The sequence below is a fragment of the Scyliorhinus canicula genome, chromosome 8, assembly GCF_902713615.1.
Source record: "Scyliorhinus canicula chromosome 8, sScyCan1.1, whole genome shotgun sequence".
Classification (NCBI taxonomy): Eukaryota; Metazoa; Chordata; class Chondrichthyes; order Carcharhiniformes; family Scyliorhinidae; genus Scyliorhinus; species Scyliorhinus canicula.
In genome coordinates, this window is record NC_052153.1 from 136,609,242 (window position 1) to 136,623,761 (window position 14,520).

The window sequence follows — 14,520 nt, forward strand, 5'->3', positions numbered from 1 at the left end:
AAAGTACACAGCAATGGATCGCTTGCCGACTACACAACGGCGGTGGTCCCATCAACACAATTCCATCGAGGGATCCATCAGCAACCTTCAAAGTAAGCCTGAGTGTGAGGGCAGCACGGTGGCACAGTGGGTTAGCCCTGCTGCCTCACGGCGCCGAGTTCCCAGGTTCGATCCCAGCTCTGGGTCACTGTCCGTGTGGAATTTGCACATTCTCCCCGTGTTTGTGTGGGTTTCGCCCTCACAACCCAAAAATGTGCAGGGTAGGTGGATTGGCCACGCTAAATTGCCCCTTAATTGGAAAAAACATATTTGGGTACTCAAATTTTTTTTTAAAGTAAGCCTGAGTGTTATACCAGCAGTGGGCACTGCTCCCGGTGGCACTGCCAGTATTACTATCTACCTCTGATTAGCCAGCAGTCTTGGTGGACAGATTTCTCCATACTTGGGTCTTGATTGCGTGGGAGGCTCAACACTATCCAGGTAAGTGGCCGATTATCTGGTAGTTGCATTGGGACTCACAGAGAAAAGTGATATAGGATTCCCACATGTTCTCCCATCAGTGGGTGGGAGCCCATCACCAACATTAAATTGCTCCCAAAGTATTGGAAAGCACTGGGACTGTATTGCTGTATTTTCAAACTTGAACAAACAGCATAACTGAGAATATTTCACGGGCCACTTTAGTTCTAAGGGATATTCATTAATTACCCATTCTCTCCCTCGGTACAAATAGCAGGCTAGCCTCAGTGGCTATTTTTGAATGTGGCAAAAAACTTTTTTAAAAAAACAATTATGACCAAATTAAAACAGAGTAATCAGGCTATCCTGTTCCAGGGTTCTGAATATTGTGGAAAAAACTATTAAGTTGCTGATCCCCAATTCTTCAGCACAGTACAAACTATTAGGAAGTATTGCTTGAAAGAACAGTGAAAGAAAGCATTAAAATGTTGTTTTGCAAACATTTTAAAGCAATAAATAGTTTTATGATATTTAAAGAATGGGATTCCATTTCCATTTACAAAACTCTTGTTTTCAGTTACAATTCATGTGCAACTCCCTGCAAAGCACTTCATGAAACAATTGCACCAAATATGTTTTGGGGTAAATACAATACTAACAGTAACTGTATAAGATAGACAGCCTTAAGGGGAATGGAACAGAGATTGATTTTTCACCAAAAAGAGTTCAATGTCACTGATACAGGTATTTTAAAATCTGTAACTGCTGTGCAATAATGTATTGAAATATGACCAGTAATATTGAATAACCATTGCCATTCATATTGACATACCTGTACAAAAAAACTTGCCCCATTTTGAAGGAATGCATCATTTCGTATTGGTAGCTTTAGGCTTATCTGTGATTGTCCTGGTGTGAAGATAATACTGTTTTTGCTAGAAATATTAAGAACATCATCCTTCGCTTTAGTAAGATCCATAACACCAGGAGGAATGTAAAGTACTGTGAAGTTTAATTTCACAACTCCAATGGTTCCATTGTGTCTGGCAAAACTCAACGAGAGAAACCGCCCAGCAGGGCTACTCTCTATCTTCTGTTCTTCCTCTGAATGGAATTTAATTACACCATAGACATCATCACTATCCTGAATATAGAAAATAATCTAAACAAGAGAAAGACAAAAAGTACAATCAACCTTATTCCCATCCTTGGGCTACCCCAATCATTTTATATCGACTTGATTGGTTACAATATTGCCAAAACCACAAGCCGCGACTGACAGTCATTCATTTGTCACTTTTGTTATCTCACCAGGCTCTGAGAAATATGAAACCTACACGCATATATCATTTTACACACTGCATTTATTCTAAATATTCACAGATGATTGCTTCAAAGATGATTGAAATCCTTACATTTGCAAGACTGGATATGGTTTTGCAGAACTCAAAGAAATACCCAATATAGAAAAAAACATCTTAGTTATCGGAAGGTTTTCTTAAAGAGTAATATGCCCAATGGTGTTACTAGGATGCAGCGAACAGCTGGCTGAAGAGCATTCCTGCTCGTGAACAAAAACTCTAGTCTAGATTTTCCTCAGCTGCTACAAATGATGAGAAACTTAAAGGTTCATGATAACAAATAATCCAATTGATACTTGCAGGTTAAATGTTATAGGTAGGCATTACCCAAAACATATAATTCAGATTGGCACTCCAGCAGAGTACTGCACTGTCAGATGTGCCACTTTCAGATGAGGCATTAAATCAAGCTCCACCTATCTCCTCAGAAGATGTGAAAGACTCTGTGCCACTGTTTGAAGAGGAACAGATGCCATGATCAGCCATGATCTCATTGAATGGTGGAGTAGGCTCGAAGGGCCAGAAGGCCTACTCCTACTCCTTGTTCTTATATTCTTGTGTTCATTGCTACTCTGGTCAATATTCCTCAGCCAAGTAGGAATTGTGCATCTTTTTATACTTCTTGTGTCCGTTATACTTTTTTACACTTTGGGGACGTGTGGGAAGTCATGCGGGTGTCACTCAGTACTGCTCTGCAAAAGCAGGGACCAGGCACCATGGACACAGAAGGGAGCAAATGAGATGCACTCTCCAGTTGCCTCGATGCAGTTAAATGGCATCGTAGCTGCTGGCCAGGAGCTATGGGAGGGGTCCTTCAAGGAGGGGGGGTTGGGTTATGTGAAGCACTGAAGCCATCTTTAATCCTTGTGAACACCCTTAACGGGAAAAACCACAGCTGCAAGCTGTCTGTCTTACAAAACTCTCCCAGGACAGAGCCATTCTGTAGTTTGTCTTTTGAAAGTCCATTTTTCACCCCTTGAAGTTTTTCCTTTTTTCTTGCTCATTTAAAGTCCATTTTGAAGTTTCAATACATTTTGTATTTTCAATGTTGTACATTGCCTTCTTTTCTGCCTTTGTACTTGGTTGTTTCACACCCCATTAACTATGACACGGCTCTAGTTTGACAGCTGAAAGCTATCTCAAAGGAGGGATTAGCCTTGTTACATGTGAAAGCACTCAATAGTGCCAGAACTCTCGCCGCCTTGAAAGGTCAGGTGGCCCGCCTGAGAGAAATCTTTCCAGACTGGGTGTCCTGCAATCTTGGATCCCTGAACAGCGTGCCTGCAACCGAGGTGCATTAGCACCATAGAGGCAAGTAGCAACATTCATACATTAGACAGCAGGGATTCACCACAGAGGACCCTCTCAAAGCCAAAAGGTAACTATCTGGATGAACGGAAAAAAGCTGAACGCAGCCTCTCTGATGTTATTGACAGTGGCCTGGGGTCCAGGAACTCCGGATTTGGCGAGAGCGAGTATGCAGAGTAAAGGTTGCCAGCACGATGGGCATGCTGGATGGCAGGCGGGACAGCCATGTTAAGGACATGGGAGGACTTCCCATTGGGCTTGAAGGCACAGTGCAAGCTCTGGCATGCCAGGTGCATTGATGTCATGACAGCAATCAGATCGTGAGTTGTCCAAGGCTGGGTATCAACCGCATATATTTGTATCTCCCTTCGTTGACTCTTGTTAGATCTCGTGTATGAATGTATCCACAATAGTTTCTAGAACAGTATGTAATGGAACCTACGAGGGAACAGGCGGTCCAAGATCTAGTACTGTGTAATAAGACAGGATGGATTAATGATCTCATAGTTAGGGATCCTCTTGGAAGGAGCGATCACAATATGGTGGAATTTAAATTCCAGATGGAGAGTGAGAAGTAAAAATCAAACACTCGTGTTTTGTGCTCAAACAAAGGAGATCACAATGGGATGAGAGAAGAGCTAGCTAAGGTAGACTGAGAGCAAAGACTTAATAATGAAACAGTTGAGGAACAGTGGAGAACCTTCCAAGCAATTTTTCACAGTGCTCAGCAAAGGTTTATACCAACAAAAAGGAAGGACGGTGGAAACTGGGAAAATCAACCATGGATATCTAAGGAAATAAGGGAGAGTATCAAATTGAAGGGAAAAGCATACAAAGTGGCAAAGATTAGTGGGAGACTAGAGGACTGGGAAATCTTTAGGGGGTAACAGAAGGCAACAGAGGACACTGAAAAAGCTATAAAGAAGAGTAAGATACATTATGAGAGTAAACTTGCTCAGAATATAAAAACAGATAGTAAAAGTTTCTACAAATATATAAAACAAAAAAGAGTGGCTAAGGTAAATATTGGTCCCTCAGAGGATGAGAAGGGAGATTTAATAATGGGAGATGAGGAAATGGCTGAGGAACAAAACAGGTTTTTTGGGTCGGTCTTCACAGTGGAAGACACAAATAACATGCCAGTGACTGATGGAAATGAGGCTATGACAGGTGAGGACCTTAAGATGAGTGTTATCACTAAGGAGGGAGTGATGGGCAAGCTAATGGGGCTAAAGGTAGACAAGTCTCCTGGCCCTGATGGAATGGATCCCAGAGTGCTAAAAGAGATGGCTAGGAAAATTGCAAATGCACTAGTGATAATTTACCAAAATTCACTAGACTCTGGGGTGGTCCCGGCAAATTGGAAATTAGCAAACATGACACCACTGTTTAAAAGAGGAGGTAGGCAGGAAGCGGGTAATTATAGGCCAGTGAGCTTAACTTCGATAGTAGGGAAGATGCTGGAATCTATCATCAAGGAAGAAATAGCGAGGCATCTGGATAGAAATTGTCCCATTGGGCAGACGCAGCATGGGTTCATAAAGGGCAGGTCGTGTCTAACTAATTTAGTGGAATTTTTTGAGGACATTACCAGTGCAGTAGATAACGGGAAGCCAATGGATGTGGTATATCTGGATTTCCAGAAAGCTGTTGACAAGGTGCCACACAAAAGGTTGCTACATAAGATAAAGATGCATGGCATTAAGGGTAAAGTAGTAGCATGGATAGAGGATTGGTTAATTAATAGAAAGCAAATAGTGGGGATTAATGAATGTTTCTCTGGTTGGCAATCAGTAGCTAGTGATGTCCCTCAGGGATCAGTCCACAATTGTTCACAATTTACATAGATGATTTGGAGTTGGGGACCAAGTGCAATGGGCGCGATTCTCCGAAATAAAGACAAGTCCCGACGCCGGAGTGAAAACCGGAGTGTTTCACTCGGCGTCGGAGCCTGCTCCCAGACCCTATTCTCCTGCCCCCGGGGGGCTAGGAGCGGCGTTGCGTCTTATACGCGCGCTGGGCCTTGGCGCCACATGAAAAGCGGCGCTGCATAAAGGACGCGGCCGGCGTCGCGTAAATGAAGTCACCCACGCATGCGCGGGTTGGCCGGCGCCAACCCCCACATGTACGGTTGCCGTCCTCCCCGAGGCCGCCCCACAAGAAGACGGCAGATGAATGTTGCAGGGCAGCGGAGGAAAGGAGGTCCTCCTTTAGAGAGGTCGGCCCGCCGATCGGTGGGCCCCAATCGCGGGCCAGACCCCATCGGACCCCCCCCCCCCCAGTGAAGGAACACCCCTCACCACCCCCCCCCCCCCAACAGGCCACCCCCCCAGCGTTCCCGCACAGTTCCCGCCGGCAGCGACCAGGTGTGGACAACGCCGGCGGGAATTATCCAGGGGTGCAGCATGGTAGCATGGTGGTTAGCATAAATGCTTCACAGCTCCAGGGTCCCAGGTTCGATTCCCGGCTGGGTCACTGTCTGTGTGGAGTCTGCACGTCCTCCCCGTGTGTGCGTGGGTTTCCTCCGGGTGCTCCGGTTTCCTCCCACAGTCCAAAGATGTGCGGGTTAGGTGGATTGGCCATGCTAAATTGCCCGTAGTGTCCTAAAAAGTAAGGTTAAGGGGAGGTTGTTGGGTTACGGGTATAGGGTGCATACGTGGGTTTGAGTAGGGTGATCATTGTTCGGCACAACATCGAGGGCCGAAGGGCCTGTTCTGTGCTGTACTGTTCTATATTCTATAACTATGATTACTGACCTCACAGTACCCACTTGGTGCTCCTATAACTTCGTAATCTTCTGTGGTCAAATGCGAAATATAGGTGTTGCCTCAGGATGCAGAGGTGGAGTCTGTCTGCCTTTGATACCTTTTACTGTCGTCCTCAGGAGGCCTGGAACCAGAGGCCCCCGACCGACTTGCTGGTATCATATGTCTCCCTGTTCATGGCACCCTGTTCTGGCCGCTGCGCTTGAGATGTGGTGTCAGAAGGGAAGGGGAGCCAGAAGAACAGTAGACTGCCTGAGTCACATTGGTGGAAGATCTTGTGATAGGATCCAGCATTTCCCCCTCCCTCTGAATGCTTGTTGACCCCAAGGGATGGTGGGACAGTTGTACTCACCTCCAGAAACTATAGTGATCTGGTGCTGGCAGTCCTGGAAGCCCCTTATTCTCTGCACCACAGTGTCAAAGCCCTCAGTGATAAACATCTGTGACTGGGCCATACTCTGGAGTGCCTCAGCAATGTTCACCGGTGTCTGAGACTGAGCCATGCCTTGGACTGCTCCACTCATGGCTCGGATGTCGAGCTGGGAACGTCAGAGTGCGCCACGATATATGCATTGTGCATGCTAATGGAAAGCACATGCAGCTGGTGATCACACACAAACTGCACGTTCAGGGAGTGGGACCCCTTCCTGTTGATGAAGGGCACCCCATCCTCGGCCTGACGGACAGCCAGAACCTGAGCCTCTCCAGTTGATCCCTGCTCTTGTGGGCAGGCTCCTGTCTTGCAGGGTCTTGCCTGGGCTGGCCCTGGCACACTTGCCACCATGCATCCGTGATGGCAGCAGCAACTGGGCATACAGTGAGCATCGCCAGCTGTGTTCCGAATTGTATATCTGTGGTGGTGGTGGGCAGTGAGAGAGATAGAGAGACAGTCAGCAAGGTCAGGAGCCCCCCCACCCCAATCCCCTGGTCATCCTGCATGCGACTTCTGAGCTACCCTCCCCATTCCCCCACCCAGCACAGCGTTAATGAGCTACTGGCCACATCTGGAATCTTGCATGATCACTTACACTACCCCATGTCTCCTCCTGTACATCTACAGCCTCCAGTCCATGTCACTTCTCCCTTCACGCTCTACATGATGGCAAGCCCATGCTCTGGTGACTCCCTGTTCCACTGAGCTATGCTTGGTTATTGAGCCTGGGCTATAGCCAGGGTCTCCTTGAGAATGGACTGTCAAATGGAGGCTGTAGGATCGCAGGATTCTGGGAGGGCACATGTTCTCACAGAGGTGAGGAAGGATGGCCAGTCAATGGTCAGCGTTGAATGCGATGCCACCTTCTTCCTGACAAGTCACCACATTCCTACCAGCAGGGCAGCCACCAAACTACATGTCACTTCACCACAGACTTGCAAACCCATCGCCATTCCCCAAACCAAGCACCCCACCCCTTCTAGATTATATACTACAGCCCTGTTCCTAGCAGTGACTTGCATCCAGCCCATGATTTGCAAAGCCACTACCCTCACAATCCCTTCCTGCAGAGTGGGGAGTCAATGGCCACCACAAAAGGTGTTAGCAAAGCTGTGCGCCTTCTGAGTGGTTAGATGGTAATCGCACTAGTAAAGTTTTTACTCTGACCAGCGCTGTGTGCCAATGAGGGTTTCAGCTGTCACTGGTGCTCGAGATATTTGTGTGGAGTAAACTCTGCTAATCCCCTGCTTCATCTGCTATGGAAAGAGTCCAAAGAGATAATCCAACACATGGTGGTCCTACGAGACAGCTTGGCCACGCCAATCCTGTTGATTAGAGTTCTGATACACAAGGGTTTCAAGGTGGGCGGGGTAAATGGAAATCTACATGATCAGGAGACCTCAGAGCATTTCGAGGAAACTGACAACATTCAACAGTTTAAACAGTCAGGTGTCTGAAACTAACACCTAAGGAGCGAGTTGTTAGCTTTTCACCGTTGCAAAGGAGGTTCAGGCAGAGCACCCTATACGGAGTTCAGATCCAAGCCACCAAATTGGTCCCCACTAGCCCCACGTCAGCAGACATACACCCCAGCAACCCCGAAAAAATATTGTTTCCTTGCTCTTCTGCAAAGGCCGTGGCGCCAGGAACCCATTTTTAAATACTTGCACCAAATCACACTGTCCTGGGGAGGAAAGCCCATTATGGCCAGCGGGACGTGATCGGAAATTCGGGGCGGGTCTGCCACCAGCACCAATCCCATTTTGAGCTGACTCGGGAGTCTCCGCCCATTTCTGATTTTAGCGGGGTGGGGAGGGGAGAATCGACCCTTCGTCATTTTTTGGGAATATTGCTCCCTTTTTGTGCAATAAGTTCCTTCTTATTGTATTTTTAGGATTCCTGGTAGATGAAGAGATAATTGCAGATGTGTGAAAAAGCCTGCATGGCTTGAATTAAATAAAGCCATATACATGGACCGATTGTTTGTCTAAACTAGAACATTGGCTGCATTTCTTTTGTGAAGTATAACTTTTGTTGCTCAATGAATTGTCCTGAGACCACTCCATCAATTGTCTCTGGCGGGAATTCTCCAGCCGTTGGGATTGTCTGCTCTCACCAGCAGCGTACTCCCATCCACGGGTTTCCCTGCAGCATAGGGTGATTTCAATGGGAAATCCCATTCACTAGCGGCGTGAGTAGAGAAAGCCGCCGCGTACCACTGACAGACGCGCTGCTGGGGGACTGGAGAATCCAGCCGTCCTTGTCCGAAATTTATTGTCTGATCTATGATCCTCTTACATCACTAAAATAGATTATTTATTGATGCATCGCTGAGCAAGACTTCTAAAGTACTCCAGCGACAGTGAAGAGCTTTTCATCCAGAGGTTGTGAAAAGGTGCTTCATATATGCAAGTACTTGTGTTATTTTCACTTATACTGTCTATTAGCCACTAAAATGTTACTCAAAGCAATTTATATATTTTCAGGAGTATACCCACGAAAACTATAAAGTATCTCTACACAACAATTTTAATAAACTTACTTGCATGGGTTCATCTAGTTCTGCTCCTCCCTTTATTGTACTGTTTAGAAGTTGGAAAAGGTAAGCCTCTGCTTCCTCTGGCAAATTATCATTAATGATGGTGAGGTGCACAGTAGCCAACATCTGTCCTTCCACAAGGTTTAGAGTTCCTGAAGCTGGCATTAGGTCTACCATGACAGCAGTAGAGTCAGTACTGTTCCTTGTAATAAGCCAATTCACAGAAACGTTACCATGAGTCCCACCGTTTCTTACAATGGTAATTCCATCAAATCTGCAATCAGAATATCCAGGAAAGGATTACTGCATGGTTTAATAAACACTGTAACAACAATTAGATTTGTAAGACCATCTAAAATCTGTCATTCTTTCGCAGTAACTTATATTTTAATTGACCAGTTTGGATCAACCATATAAAATGTGACATCACATTAGCCACATGTAGTTTTAATTACTACTCTGCTGTCAAAAAATAACTTACTGACGTCATGAAAGACTCTTAAAATATATATTTTCAGCTTTTTTCTGCTCATCCTGAACTAATCACCGTCAGAGCGCCCTCACCGACCAAGATTACCCCCTCCCCCCAACTCACTGCAGAGCATGAGGCCGGCGGTAATCACTGATCTCAATAAACGGAGACCAGTTGTGATGACTACGCCAGGGAGCTCGGAGGCTATTGGAGCCCCTGGGTGATCAGGGACAGGGCAGGGCAGGGCAGTGCCAGGCACTGATTGGCACTGCCAGGGTGCTAAGAGGCACTACCAAGGAGCGAGACCTGAAAGGGGGGGTGGAAGGTTCAGGTGGGGAGTGGGGCTTTAAAGGGAGGGTTGTGGCTCTCGTGTTGTCTGGAGATCAGGACACTCTTTAAAAATGATGCCCGATTTCAAAAGAGCCGGGTCCTGCACTTCTCTTTCCCAGTGGGAATCTCCCCAGGTTCCAATAAAATTACTAAATCTGGGTAGATTGCAATGGAAATCATGCCGAAACAGCCAGCGGGAATCTCACCAGTTTTTCCACCTGAAATGACTCTCCAGACGCAATTCTCCAGCCTCGCTAGCCTCTTGCTCAAGCGAAACGAGGCCGGTAAACAGCGGGAGACGCAAAAAACGAGATCCACGCCAAACAGTTTCCAATGCAACCGGCCCGCTCCCATAGGCTAAATCTGGATCTCGCCGTAGCATGGCAAGAAACCAATGGGACTGGCTTAGCACAGGGCTAAAGAGCTGGCTTTTAAAACAGACCAAGGCAGGCCAGCAGCATGGTTCAATTCCCGTACCAGCCACCCCGAACAGGCGCCGGAATGTGGCGAATAGGGGCTTTTCGCAGTATCTACATTTGAAGCCTACTTGTGACAATAAGCGATTTTCATTTCATTTCAATTATCACCAATTAACGAAGCCACCCCATAGCCAACACCCCATGGCCTCCCCAGCAAGTGCTCACGCTGGCGCCGATTAGTACTTCTTTTGAAAAACGTGGACTGGCGGAAGGGCTTCTATGGGGAGCCAAGGAGGGGAGTTGCCATCTTTGATCACAGGCAAAGAGCCCGAGGGTGCTAGGCTTGTCACCCCTGTGCTCGGTGAGGGGTGGGGGACCCTCCGTAGGGATGGGCCACCATGGGAGGATGAGCGGCGGGGGAAACTATGGAGCAACCCCTCGCACCACCACCATGCCGACCCCTGGAATGTGTGTACCCGTTCGTGGGGCAAATCTTGCCCCTTCCAGTTTGCCCCACCGACATAACCTCACCGACTGCTGAGGCCTCTGGCTGTGCGGCTGAAGGCTAATAAATCAAGTGGATTCCCGTGGGTAGGTGGGCCACATAGCATGTGGGAGTCATGGCCTAGCATCCCAATCAAACCTTGGTGCCTGAACACTGTGGGAAGCACACATGCAACAGCCAACATTCGAACATACAGGGGATGGGGCACAGCTCCGGGGACATGTCCATAGCTGGCGGGTGGGTGGGTGCCAGGGAGAGGGGTGTGCCTGGAGAGATGAGCCAAGGGTTCGGAGGTCAGCCCACATCGCTGAAGGTGACAGAGGCATCATACTGTTTGTGCACAAAGGTGTTTATTGTGATTGACAATTCGCCACCCTCCCGATGGTGCTGCCCCATCCCCCAGTCCCCATCCCCTTGGTGCACTCAGTGATCCTTTATGTGCTTTGCCCTCCTGGCTCTAACACTACATCGAAGTGTGTCCCAGGGTCACATCTGACGTGGAAGCAGCTAGCTGCTTACGTTGTCCTTCGATGCCCCTGGTGGGCGTCCTTTGGGGACTCTGGGGTCAGAGGGCCCAGCTCACTTGTCGGCTGCATATGCACAGCCATGCTGCCCTGTCCCGTGTGCTGGCTGCGAGATGTGGCCTCATCAGAAGGGTGGAACTCGGGGGAGCTGGTGGCTACCATCGTCACTCCGTGGAACGTGTCCGGGTAGCCACCTCCTGCTCGGTGCCCATAGGGCCCTGGAGTTCACATTGGGACGGAGTGGCAGCTGGTTTGAGCCCCGGCTACCCCTGCATCATCTAGCTCTGCCAGACCTGGCGTTTCCCCATGGTCCGTAACATCGTTTCTACGTCCTCAGCGATGCTCCCCAGTGACTGGGACATCCTCTGCAGCGCCCTGGCAATGCCCACCTGCAACTGGGAGAAGCTCCGCAGTGCCTCGGCCATTCCCATCCGCAAGCGGGACATGTTCTGCAGAACCTTATCAAGGTCAGCCTGGTACTGGGTGACATCCCCAAATAGGCAAACGTTCTGTAAAAACCCTCAGCCATGGTCTTCACCGACTGCACAACGCCTTGGATACCTTCAGTAATGGTGCCAACATTGTGTACTAAGCTCTCCACTGCAGTCGCCACCCCAGCAATGTTGGCCTCAGTGCCATGCATTGCCAGCAGCATCTCCTGCGCCTGTAGCCTCTGGACCTTCTCCAAGTGGCTATGGATCTGTTGGAGTGATGCTGACATCAGCCTCTCCCATCTGCTCCCTCGTGTCTCCATCAGCTCCACAGGTTTTGCATCAGGCTGGGACCTGGAATCCAGCAGTTCTCCACCTGCTGTCTCGCCTGCAGGTACTTCAGCAGCAGTGTGATGCTCACCAGATTGTGCCCCCGAAGCCTGACCACGAACATTTCCCACCGAGGTGTGTGTATCTGCACTGGTGGAGAGTGAGGATGACAGCTGTGCCACGACTACTCCGTGGCATCCTCGGAGTTCTCCTCCGAGGTTATCACCTGCTCGGCTGGAGAGATTGCCGCCCGGGATGGACCGGCACCATCGACTGGAGGATCTGCGGGTGAATGGACATGTGGTCAGTGGGAGGGATGGGTCAATCAGTCAGAAAGGCAATAACAACTCACGTTGACAAGCCCCTGGATGGAGCCCAGTGGTTTCTCACCTCTGTGACGTCTGCCTGCCTCCACGTGGGTGACCACTCTGCCCTCGGTCACCCCAGTCACCTCCAGGGCACTATCCTTGAAGGAGGTGAAGATTCTTAACATTGGCACACCACCGCCAGTCTGAACAATCTCCCAGCTATTATGGGAGAGCTTTTCCTGAGGAGACACGGAGAGGGCATCGTTAGCCACATGCATGGTTCAGTGGTGTAAGGGAAGGTGTGATGGGGGCGGTTGGGGGAAGGGGTTGGAAATGAGGGTTGGGGGGGTCACATGGAGAGTTGGGAGGTGGATTCCCCCCCGTGGGGGTGGACATGTCTTGGGGCGGAGTCGGGCGTTGGTGTCTACTCACTCGTGCTGCCTGGTGTAGAAACAGAAATAAAGAGGCCAGTCCTCCTGGTCACACTCCAGCAATCACAGCTGCCGCCACCTCGTCCCAGGCAGAACTGTTTGTCCTATGGCTAACCTTCATGGACCTCTGGGGGATAGGACATCCCTCCTGGCATCCATGGCATCTGGCAACCTCCACAGGTCAGTGTGAAATTCTTGGTGCTGGTCTCCTCAGCGCCATTGTTGCGAGCTGGCTGGGGTTGGCTGAGCAAGTGCTGCTTAAGTACTGCTCGACCTTGTTAGCAGAGGGCTTGCAAGTGTGGTGCCGGCGAATCGGCTGGCGAGCCTTCATTTGTGGCGAGAAGCCTGTGAGGCCTCGTGAAGGGAATCTGGTATTTATGATAGGTAAAAAGGAGTATTGGTAATAGATTTAAAAACAACCCAGTTTGAAAACCATTTTAAAATGGATGTCATAAACTACAGAGCTGAATTAATCCCATATCAATTTAAAAACCACATAGCTTACAGAAAAATCTGCAAACTCACAGAATTTGTTTGAAACATTTGCAAAAGTACTGAATAGTGCAACAATTTCATCAAGGTCAAATTAACACTAAAGTTAACATGAATCTGCCATTGTTCAAAATGTGAATATTATAACAGTCAGCAAATACCAACCTAATGATAAGTGTAAGCTTACATTCCAACACACAGAAGGAATCCAAAGATACAACATAGTCAAGCCTATGTTGCACATTGATGATTGACAACTAATCATCAAATCAAATGTATTGAAGACTCATCCAAACCAATCAGCATATTACAGGAGTAGGAACAGACTGACTCAGATTGATAACAAATTCCTTAAAGATAGTGGACTGGGCATCTATCTTCATTTATGAATCACCCTCTCCTATTTGCTTGACTATCTACCATCTTTATTTCGTATTTTCATATTTCTATTCTAACTCTAAATCTGCGCAAGCTGTTTTGCTTTGAGCAAGAAACCAATACTGTTTTCAAATTTCAAGTCATTTGTAAGCTGCTAAGTTTAATTATTTCTTCAAAGTCTTCTGCTGGCAGGGGCTGTCTTGAGAACTTTTGGTTTGTAACCACAAGATGATTTCAAACTCTTAATTATAATCAATAGACACCCAATAAAGATTTAATTTCGCACCCGAGACGTGTAGTGCAAATTTCTCCTTAGTTAAGTGTATAGAGACTACACTTAACCACAGGTAGATTTCAACACCTCGTTAAGTGTATCAATTAACGATGAGTAGTGTTGTTGGCCTCGCTGGGCCGAGCATCGGGAAACCCGTGGCTATTTCCGCTCGCTACAACTCTTAGAAATCTTTCTGGAGAATCGCAGCCACAGTCAGTATTTTGGGAGAATTCCGCCCAGTGTCTCCGATCCTATATTAATTCTGAAGCACACACTAACCTTCTTGGGCGATTATGATATATTTATTTGACAAATTGGACGCTATTCTAACATGTTCCCAGATCTGAGCTTTCCCACTTTTCCACTCCCATTATACTTGCCTCACTGTCTACCCTCATTGTGCTCCTTACCTCTGTCTTTACTCCTTAAAACTCCAACTTTTCCAAACTGATTACATAAATCCTGTTTTGGTGCTTCCCGACTCCACTCACTGCTTCAGCCATGCAAACTCTTTTATCCCCCACTGTCCCAGGCACTAATTGTTCCAAGACCACCTTAATGCCCCCTCCTACCTCAATTAAAGCAGCCTTTGCAATGCCTATGGTTCTGGTAAACAGCTCTTCTCCAGTGATCTCCTCTCACACTGCATCTCCAAGCATACCCTTTAGTCTTTCAGCACCAGCTTATTTCCATCCCTCAGTTTAGCTAATGGCAGCTCATCATTCAGTCACCTGGACCATACCCTCCTGGGAACTCCATCC

General features: G+C 47.8%; 1 protein-coding gene across 8 annotated transcripts in view; it reads right to left on the bottom strand.

Moving 5' to 3' along the window:
* Positions 1–14,520, bottom strand: part of adgrv1 (adhesion G protein-coupled receptor V1) — an 838,553-nt gene that overhangs the window by 753,116 nt on the left and 70,917 nt on the right. For all 8 annotated transcript variants that reach the window (XR_005461637.1, XM_038805279.1, XM_038805282.1 and 5 more), the window contains exons 8-9: positions 8,869–9,139; positions 1,292–1,621 (exon numbers count right to left, since the gene is read on the bottom strand). Coding sequence is in view for 7 of the 8 variants with exons in the window: in XM_038805279.1 (XP_038661207.1) it covers positions 1,292–1,621; positions 8,869–9,139 (601 nt within the window). In the remaining variant the exon portion in view is untranslated. The remainder of the gene's footprint in view (positions 1–1,291; positions 1,622–8,868; positions 9,140–14,520) is intronic.